Below are 11,128 nucleotides of genomic sequence, written 5' to 3'. Positions count from 1 at the left end.
CCATAATTCAATAAATATCATTTCCCTTTTTCATTTTTTTCACCCCTTTTCATTTTTAGGATAAATCACCAGCACTTAATCTTAATTATTACAGTAAAATACAAGTGTGACCATTGGCATTTTGAGTTTAAAGTGAAAAGCAATTGTCTCCCTCTGAGAAAGCCTAGCACTTGGAATGCATAATTCTGTCATATTGGAATCTGGTCTGCACAAGCAACAACAACAACAACAAACCAAGCCTTATGGTCGCCGATCAATTAGAGTCAGATCCCTCCATTATCTTAAAAACAAATGAAGTTTGGTCTGCATAAAATATAATATGAGGAACCGACATGAGGAATCTCATCCTCTTCAACTTTCAGTCATTTATAAGTTATAACATGATTTGGATGTCACCCCAGTGTCCATTAATTTTTTCAATGTTTTCCTCCACCAAATAATTGATTAAGGACCAAAAGCAGATTTTGTTATCCATTTATTTATTTTTGCCACTACTTCTTAGATCAAATAATTTTTTGTAATTTGGTAATGTACAATATTATAAATGCAAACAACTTGTGGTGCACGAGTGGCAGCGACAACTTGTCCTTACTTATACAATGAATAGTAATATTCTACTCACCTTATTACCATATTATATTGATATGTGGCTTATGAGGACTTATTAAATTAATTAAACATTAACAGTCCTAAAGTGGTGCCTTGTCATAATCCCCAGGTGGGGATTCTACATATCAGAACCACATGAAAAGTCAAATTACTCTCACTATCTATCGTTTGGATATCTAAAAAACCATAACTTGCTGTAATTCTAGTTTCATTATTGACATTGTAACAGTGTGGGACGCAAATTTTGCAATGCCATCCGCACTAACTTGTAAATTTTGGTTGTTCTTAATGACTGTTAAAAAATATATTAAACACATAACAAGGTTATGCATTTAGGTATTCCTTGACATGGTATCAAAGTCTTTATGACCAAAAGATCTAGAGTTCAAACCTCACAGCCCCATTGTTCTTGTTAAAACTAAAATTATAGCACATGGAATAGTGGACCTATGCTTCATCCACTCAACTTCAATTGGATTTCGAGTGTGCTGGTGTGTTAGAAAGATATTAAAACCATTCCTGAGCCTCACATAACAAGCTTGAGATTTTACTTGAATACTTGAATCGGTTTTTGACATGAACCAATGACCCATGACAAGTTGCAAGTCTGTTCATTGATCATAAACTATATTTAGTAGCACAGAAGTGAAAGGGAAGGAAACAAAAAGGTATAAAAGAGGAAAAATATAGGGAAATAAAATGGCTTATCTTTCCTCTCTATTCTTTGATTAAGTGAAGGAGGATAAAGAAAAAAGAAAATAATTCTCTCTGATATAATGATCAATTCCACCCCCCCCCCCCCCCCAACTCATTAAACTCTTACTTCTGGAAGGAACAAAAACACTAATTTCCACCTACTTTCTTGCTTAGTTTCCTGAGCCTGACATGGCTCCTGTGTTGGGGCCCGCCTCATCTAGAAGGCAATAATATTATTGCTGCCATTCGGTGGCCTCACATGAAAGATGGCTGCAATTTGTTTTGTCAAAAGTGGCTGCTGTTTGTTGCAGCAACTCCACCTACCTTTTGACAAAGAAGGAAAATTGATTTTTGGAAGGAATTGGGCTGCGGTGATCTCCTCCTATAAAAGGAGTGCTTCCCCTCCATTGTATGTATACAAAGAGAGTGAGAGTGAAGATATAATTATTAGTGCACTGTGAGTTGAGTATGTTGTAATCCTCCTCCTCCTTCACTGTATTCCCATGTATATATAGTGAAGTTACTCCTCTCCTGTGGACGTAGGCAAAATTGGCCAAATCTCGTAAATATTGTGCTATTTGATCTTGAGCGAGATTCATATCCCAAAAATTGGTATCAAAGCTACTGGTTTACCGCCTTGTTAGCAGGTTTTATTTTTGTATATTAATACCGCCTTGACAGGAGGTTTTATTTCTGTGTATCAATACCGCCTTAATGGCAGGTTTTATTTAAGTGTATTGATACTGCTTTTATGGCTAGATCTATTCTTAATTTTTGAGATAATACTGCAGTAACATTGTTCACTACAGTTGTCGACACACAGTACCAGAGCATATTAAATGGAGGAAAGTACAAGTCTTGGCAATAGTTCCATGATTAGACTTATGTAGACAAATTATTCCATCTGGAAGACAATGATGGAAGATTTGTTGTACTGTAAAGATCTGTTCGATCCCATTGAATGCAAAGGGATTATGCCAAGTGGAAAAATTGAGTTTGATTGGAAGAAGCTCAACAGAAAAGCTGTCAGTGTTATAAGACAGTAGATTGAGACGAGGGCAATTCATGATACAGCCAAAGAAACGGATGCCTACAAACTTTGGCAACATCTGGGAGAGATGTACGAGCCAAAGAATGCCCAGAACAAAGCCTTCATGATAAGGAGGCTTGTGAATTTAAAATTAAGTGATGGACAAAATGTTTCAGATCACTTAGATAAATTTAATGAAATTCTTGATAATATGGCAAGTATGAAACTAACTATTGCAAATGAAATTCAAGCATTGATTTTGCTAAGTTCATTACCAGATAGCTGGTGGTAGCTCTCAGTAATTCAACACCAAACGGAAAGATAACCTTGAGTATGGTGAAGGATAGCATCACAAGAGAAGGCAAGAGAAAAGCTGAGCAAGGCTTGCCCACTCACTCTCAAGGACAAGTGATGGTTACTGAGAGAGGTAGAAGCAGATATTCCTAAGGAGACAAGAAGAACACAGGCAAGACCAGAAGCAAGTCCAGAGGCAGATCCAAATCAAGGGGTAACTTCATCTGTTATTATTGTAATAAGCCTGGACATATAAAGAAGGACTGTTGGAGGCAAAACAAACCAGCGAAGACAAGAAAGACGAGGACAAAAGTAGTGCAGCAGTGACCACTGATGAAGGTGAAACTTACATGGTGTGTGAGGAAGGACGTGTTAACCTCACTTGCCAAGACACAACATGGATGATTGACTCTGCAGCATCATTCCATGTAACAGCACGAAGAGACTTTTTCTCATCTTACAAATGTGGTGATTATGGCTTTATTAAGATGGGAAATGAAGTCAAATGCAAAATTATTGGTAAAAAAGACGTGTTGATAGAAACAAATGTTGGCTGCAAACTACTACTAAAGGATGTTCGGCATGTACCAGACATTCGTCTTAACCTGATCTCCACAAGTCAACTTGATGACATGGGCTATGAGAGCTATTTTGGTAATGGAGTCTGGAAGCTCAAGAAAGGGAAATTGGTGGTGGCCAAAGGAAAAAGGATGCTAGCTTATACTACACTCAAGTTAAGCAACTCTGTGCAGGAGATGTAAATGCTACAGAACATGAAGTCACCACTGAGTTATGGCATAACATACTTGGCCACATGAGCGAGAAGGGACTCCAGATTCTTGCAAGGAAAAAGCTCCTTCCAATTTCTCGGGTAATTCTTTAAAGAATTGTACTCATTGTTTAGTTGGTAAACAACATAGAGTTGCATTTCGAAAGAACCCCCCATTTAGGAGAAAGCATATTCTAGATCTGATTCATACCGATGTGTGTTTTATAAATGATAAAAGTATTGGTGGATCATTGTATTTTGTTACATTCATTGATGATCACTCTAGAAAAGTATGGGCTTATCCTTTAAAAAGCAAAGACCAGGTGTTAAATATGTTCAAGAAGTTTCAGGCTAATGTTGAAGGACAAAGTGGAAAAAAGCTCAAATGTGTTCGTTGAGACAATGGTGGTGAATACATTGGGTCATTTGAAGAACATTGCAGAGTCCATGGTATCAGGCTTGGGAAGTCGGTTCCCAAGACTCCTCAACATAACGGCGTTGGAGAAAGAATGAACAGAACAATCTGCAACAAGATTATCTGCATGCTCTCTCATTCAAAGCTGCCAAAATCCTTCTGGGGTGAGGCTTTAATGACAGCAGTTAACCTCATCAACCATTCTCCTTCAGCTCCTTTAGGAGGTGACATTCCTAAAAGGATTTGGACTGGGAAAGATGTATCCTATAAACACTTAAAGGTGTTTGGTTGTAAAGCTTTTGTCCACATTCCTCGGGATGAAAGGACCAAACTTGATGCAAAGACAAAAGAGTTCGTCTTCATCGGTTATGGTATTGATGAGTTTGGCTACAGACTATGGGATCCAAAGAATAGGAAAGTCATCCGGAGCAAAGATGTGGTGTTCTTTGAAGATCAAACTATTGACGATTATGAGAAGGCCGATAATCCAAAGCATGTCCTCAGGAATCCAATCGAGCTGATTCCAGATTCACCGCCACAGCCACAAGAAGAGCATGACGATAACAGGGAAGTTGACGAACCAATAGCTGAAGGTGATCAAGAAGCTCCAGCAATAGAACCCCAAGTAAGAAGATCCACCAAGGAGTGTCAACCTTCTAGCAGATACTCACCAGATGAGTATGTGTTGCTAACTGACGGGGGAGAACCAAAATGCTATAAGGATGTCATGTCACATGAGCACAGGAACGAGTGGTTGAAGGCCATGCAAAAAGAGATGAAATCCTTGCATGAGAACCACACTAATGATTTGGTATAACTACCAAAGGGAATGAAAGCACTCAACAACAAATGGGTGTTTAAATTGAAAAATGAAGAAGGAAACTCACAACCAAGGTACAAGGCACGACTAGTTGTGAAAGGCTTTGGTCAAAGAAAGGCATCAACTTTGAAGAGATTTTCTCACCCGTGGTAAAGATGTCATTTATTCGAGTTGTTCTCAGATTGGCTGTCAACCTGAACTTGGAGATTGAGCAGCTTGATGTAAAAACTGCATTTCTCCATGGTGATTTGAAAGAAGAAATCTACGTGAAACAACTTGAAGGATTCAAAGCCAAGGAAAAAAATAGTTGGTGTGCAAACTGAGAAAGAGTTTGTATGGTCTCAAGCAGGCACCGAGACAGTGGTACAAGAAGTTCGATTCCTTCATGATGGAGCATGGGTATAATAGGTCTACAACTGACCACTGTGTTTTTATTAAGAAACTTTCTAGTAATGATTTCATTATTCTCATGCTTTATGTGGATTATATACTGAATGTTGGTCGTGATACTAAGAAGATAGAAAAATTGAAGAAAGAACTAAGCAAATCCTTTGCAATGAAGGATTTGGGTCCAACAAAACAGATTCTTGGAATGAAGATCTTTCGAGATAGGAAAAATAAAAAGTTGTGGTTATCTCAAGAAAGGTATATTGAGAAGGTGTTAGAAAGATTTAATGTGAGCAAAGCAAAACCAGTCAGTTGCCCACTTGCAGGACACTTTAAGCTTACTTTCAGGCAATATCCTACAGGTGAAAATGACAAAGAAGAAATGAAGAAAGTGTCTTACTCTTCAGCTGTGGGTAGCTTAATGTACACCATGGTATGCACAAGACCTAATATCGCTCATGCAGTTGGAGTAGTTAGTCAATTCCTTTATAATCCTGGCAAAGAATATTAGGAAGCCGTCAAGTAGATTCTTAGGTATCTTAGAGGTACTTCTCATTTATGTTTATGTTTTGGTCAAGACAAACCTGTGTTGGAAGGTTATACAGATGCAGATATGGCTGGTGACATTGATTCCAAAAAGTCTACTTCGGGATGCCTAATGACATTTTCAGGGGGAGCAGTGTCGTGGCAATCAAAGCTACAAAAATGTGTTGCATTGTCAACTACTGAGGTAGAGTACATCGCCATCACCGAAGCAAGCAAAGAGCTTCTATAGATGAAGAAGTTTCTAGAGGAACTTGGCCTCAAGCAAGAGAAGTATGTTCTCTATTGTGACAGTCAAAGCGCTATTCATCTCAGCTAGAATCCAAGTTTTCATTCAAAGTCGAAGCATATTGATGTTTGATATCATTGGATTCATGAGGCATTGGAGTCAAAGCAGCTAAGTATAGAGAAGATCCATACGGATGACAATGCATCAGACATGATGACTAAGACAACGTCCAAGTCAAAGCTCGAAGCTTGTAGAACCGCAACAGGTTTGGTAGAACTCTCCGCATGAGTCGTGCGGGGAGATATGTTGGGGCCTGCCTCATCTAGAAGGCAAGAATATTATTACTACAATTCGGTGGCCTCACATGGAAAATGGCTGCAATTTCTTTTGTCAAAAGTGGCTACTGTTTGTTGCAGCAACTCCACCTACCTTTTGACAAAGAAGGAAAATTGGTTTTTCGAGGGAATTGGGTTGCGATGATCTCCTCCTATAAAAGGAGTGCTTCCCCTCCATTGTATGTACACAAAGAGAGTGAGAGTGAAGATATAATTATTAGTGCACTGTGAGTGCGTATTAATGTGAGTGAGTTGAGTGTGTTGTAATCCTCCTTCTCCTTCACTATACACCCATATATTTATAGTGAAGTTACTCATCTCCCGTGGACGTAGGCAAAATTGGCCGAACCACGTAAATATTGTGAGTTATTTGTGTGTGTGTGTGTGTTATTTGATCTTGGGCGGGATTCATATCCCAACATCTTGCACCTGGTCCTCGACGCTTTGCACGAGTATCACCCCCTCCTGATCGGTATGGTTTTAATGCTACTTTAACTTCTATTCCCACATGTTTTTATGAGGTTGTTAAACATGCATGTTGGCGGAAGGCGATGGATGAGGAACTTTGGGCTCTCCAAGATAATCTTAAATGGGACGTGGTTCCTTGCCCGTCTAATATTAAGGCCATCGATTGTAAATGGGTTTACTCAATCAAGCTTCGCTCTGATGGAACTTTGGACCAGTATAAGGCATGGTTGGTTGCCCTTGGGAACAAGCAAGAGTATAGGGTGGACTATGAGGAGACTTTTGCTCTGGTAGCCAAGATGACTACAATGCGTACGGTTATTTCCATTGCTGCTTCACAAGGCTAGCCACTTCATCAAATGGACGTCAAAAATGCAATTCTTCATGGTGACCTCAATGAGGAAATTTATATGGCCCTCCCACATGGTTTTCCTCCTCCTCATCTTCAGATGCATGTAAGTTGAAGCGATCTCTCTATGGGCTGAAACAAGCTCCCCGAGCATGGTTTGACAAGTTTCGAACTACCTTGCTTCAGTTTTCCTTTCAGCAAAGCCAATATGACTCTTCTTTGTTCCTTTGCAAGACATTTGCTGGTATTGTTCTTCTTCTGGTTTATGTTGATGATATTGTTATCACCAAGACCGATTCTGCTTTGATCGATCGTCTCCTGCAGCATCTTCACACCTCTTTTCATATGAAGGATCGTGGTCCTCTTACGCACTTCTTGGGATTGGAAGTTCTGCTCCTTCAGGCATCTTCCTAAATCAACATAAGTATACACAAGATTTAATTACTTTGGCTGGTCTTCAAGATACTTCTTTTGTGGATACTCCTCTAGAAGTTAACATGAAGTATCGTCGTGCGGAGGGTGATCTCCTTTCTAATGCTACTGTGTATCGCCAGTAGGTGGGTAGCTTGAACTATCTGACTATTACTCGGCCTAATATTTCCTTTGTTGTCCAACAGGTTATCCAGTTTGTGCAGACTCCGCGCCATTTACACTTAGCTGTCATTCATCATATCATTCGATATCTTCGGGGGTCCCCTAGCCGAGGATTGTTCTTTCTTGCTGGCTCTCCTCTTTGTCTCGTTGCTTATAGTGATGCTAATTGGGCCGGTTATCCTGATACTCGCCATTCTATCACAGGATGGTGCCTCTTCCTTGGAGATTCTTTGATTTCTTAGAAGAGTAAAAAGCAAGCTCGTGTTTCAAAATCTTCAACTGAATCTGATTACCGTACGATGTCTGCTACTTGTCCTAAGATTAGTTGGCTTCGTGGGCTTCTTGCTGAGCTAGGTTTCTCTCAGCCTGATCCCACTCCTCTCCATGCTGATAACACTAGTGCTATTCATATTGCTGCTAATCCCATTTATCATGAGCACACGAAACATATTGAGGTGGATTGTCACTCTATTCGGGAAGCACTGGACACTCGTATCATTTCTCTTCCTCACATTTCCACTGACCTCCAGATTGCTGATATCTTTACGAAAGCCATGACTCGTTAGTGCCATCAATTTCTTGTGGGCAAATTGATACTTCTTGATCGACCCGCATCAATTTGAGGGGGGATGTCAATCAGATTATATCAAGTCATAATGAGCCTATAGTTAGCCTATCTATTTATGGCATGATTCTTGTATTATAGCTGTAACTGCCATGTAATTAGCTGCCATGTAACTGCCATATAATTAGCTACTGCCATGTAATTAGCTGTCATGTAACTGCCATGCAATTAGCTCAAACACTGCAATATAATGAGAAGAACCCTCACAAAGAAGGGATTCAATACAATTGATATTTTCAACTACTGGGATGGAGATTGAAGGGTCCACGTCTGTGGTTACCCAAATAGTAACTTCAAGCAATTTTATTTTTTCTGTAATGGGTTCTACCAAAAATTTATATTTCAAGACCAACAAGCTTCATTCACTTGCTAGTGGTATCTCTAGTTAGGAAATTGGAAAAATGTGGGTTCCAATTGTAAGCATTTGAGCATTTGGGTCGTATATTATACAAATTTGGGGTTCCATCTTCCGGCTAGTATTCAAGGATGCTGCAAAGGATTCACATTCATGAATATTCATGTGTAAAAGTTAAAACCACTGGCTGGCATATGTCACAGAAACATAAGAATTTATTTTCGAAGTGCTTGTGTAGAGTTCTTTCTTTTTGGTATAATCAAGCTTCAAATCATGCGTAAAAGTAAAACATATAAACAAGCAAAATGAAAAACAAACACCAAGATTTATGTGATCTAAATTTGAAAGCCTGCATCCATGAGGCAGCGAGGAGAGGATTATCACCATTAATCAAAGGAAGGTCCAGTGAACATCAACATCACTCACATGCTCAAATCCTAATCCCATAAACACCCGATTTCACGCAGATGAAGAGTAAAATCATACAAACATACAAACACAACAAATATAAAAATGATCTGGATTGTCAAGTTGGGTTGAGCCCTTTGGGAAATGGGTTCTATGTCAGTGGTCCTGAGAAAAGGAATTCAAGGCATATACACTTTTATTATAGACTAAATGCATGGATAATAGAAACAAGGTGATTAGAATACTTTTTGTTTGTTGATAAAGTTATATTGATTCAGAATCAAAGATGAAGTACACTTGTAGTTCTCTTCCATGTACTCTGTACAGCAATATATACAGCCAAACTTAACAAAATTTTTAAAGGCCTAAGATGCTACCCATTCCCCATACGTCAAGCTAGTAGTTTAGGATGTTGAGAAGTGCCACTCTGGCTCTGATCAAGTGTCTAGACAAGCAGTCAATCCCTTCTTCAAGATCTTGAATGCTTGACTCCAGCTTCCCCAAACTTCTTTGAACATTCTCAACATGCACGTTCTTAGATTTTCCCTTCCTGCAACTAACAATCAGAGTCCGCAGCTCAGAATCCACCTTCTCAAATTCACTAATATCTGATGCTTCTTCCTCACACTCTGTGTGCTTTGGGTGCATCATCTTGGAAAACAAGGGCCAACCACTTGACCTAGATCTCACCCTTTGCCCAGGAATATAGGACAAGAGGGATTCAAACACAGAGAAAGTGACAGCTTCCAACTCTGTAAACAAGCAAACCCATGCCACAACATCATGGCCTTTGTCCAAAGGAGAAACAGCGCATTTCTTCTCCATTCCCTTTAATTTCCTCAGGGACATCTGAATGGACTTCCTTACCTTCTTCCCAGAGGCCAAGTGCTCTCCAATCTCATTTTCCAGCACAAGTTCACTGCCACGCCTTCTCCGTAGAACAGATTGAAGTTCTTGTGTGCTTTCCTTTGTTTGCACCAAGGCATCTTTGGTAGTGCCACACACATCCAAGAGCCTAAGAGATCCATTCAGCGCATTATCAACAAATTGCTTGTGGCAATCATGGGTTGTAGTTTTTTTTTGGATGTGTGGCAATAGAAGCAAATCATGGATGCAGTTGAACAAATCTGTCAAAACACCTATCTTAGAACAAATTGAGGACAATGTTGAAGAAGTGCCATCATAGGCTCTCAATCTGGACAAATGCTCCTCAAAGTGAAGGTTAAGTGGATGAGATCTGGAAGGGAGACTGACAGAGCGGACATGGAAATGGCTTTTGGAGTTTAAAGGAGAGGCAGCCATTTTTCTTCTGATGGCTAGCAATTGAATGTGCAACTCAGTCTAGCAATTTGCCTTTCTAGCTAGTACTCACATGATCACTATATATACTAAGATGGGGGAAAGAAAACATCATGAGGAATCTCATCTAATTCACTTATAAATGAGAGGCAATTAATTTGATTTCAATTCAGATTTGAGGCTACCTCAGAGATGTTTACGCAGTGTCTTCCCACCACCAGGCCAAACAGCTCATTACCCAATTGTTTACATTTGTAAAATTACAGGCCTATCTGGACGTAATGTGGTACTGCATTATACATCTAGCACAGATCCATAAAATATGCTTACATGAGCATCTTATGCACATTAGCATCGTGTGTCTACCTGCCCCTATGACAACAAAAGGCCATTGACATTCTCAATTTCTCTTATGTTTCATCTTCATCAATATATTAATTTTGCTCACTATGCATTAATAGTGCATGTATGGCACAACTATCAAACATGATATAATATTCAACAAATGATAATATAATGATTCCTTTGCCTCCTGTTCACATGGTTCTACCTCTCTGGCAGACAAGAGGGCTGCAAACTCACTCGTGCAAAATATTTAAAAGAATACAGCTTTAGTCATGAACACTGTAGATTTCATATTTCAGACAACGTTTCCATGCAATGCGACATGTCATAATTAAATCTGATGGTGATCAATCCACAGCAATTTGCTAAATATCAAGTACTCTTTTTTTCTTCTACCCTTTTCATTTTTAGGATATCACCAGCAGTTATTATGGTACAAAACTAGCATGACTATTGGGATTTTGAGTTTAAAGTCGAGCAATCATCTCTCCCCGAGCCTAGCACTTTGAATACATAATTTTCATATTGGAATCTGGTCTGCATATGATTAAAAAAAGTCTA

General features: G+C 39.2%; 1 protein-coding gene across 1 annotated transcript; it reads right to left on the bottom strand.

The window, feature by feature from the left end:
• Positions 1 to 9,127: 9,127 nt before the first annotated feature.
• On the bottom strand, positions 9,128 to 10,437 carry LOC131156575 (uncharacterized). The gene has a single exon (XM_058110378.1). It carries the CDS (start codon positions 10,223 to 10,225, stop codon positions 9,320 to 9,322), a length of 906 nt encoding a protein of 301 aa, XP_057966361.1. The 5' UTR covers positions 10,226 to 10,437; the 3' UTR covers positions 9,128 to 9,319.
• Positions 10,438 to 11,128: the final 691 nt, after the last annotated feature.

This window comes from Malania oleifera, chromosome 5 (genome assembly GCF_029873635.1).
Source record: "Malania oleifera isolate guangnan ecotype guangnan chromosome 5, ASM2987363v1, whole genome shotgun sequence".
Taxonomy (NCBI): Eukaryota; Viridiplantae; Streptophyta; class Magnoliopsida; order Santalales; family Ximeniaceae; genus Malania; species Malania oleifera.
This window is presented reverse-complemented; position numbering and strand designations above follow the sequence as displayed.

Excerpts from the sequence above, each read along its gene's own strand:
- LOC131156575 (XM_058110378.1), bottom strand. The coding sequence starts at position 10,225 with ATGGCTGCCTCTCCTTTAAACTCCAAAAGCCATTTCCATGTCCGCTCT.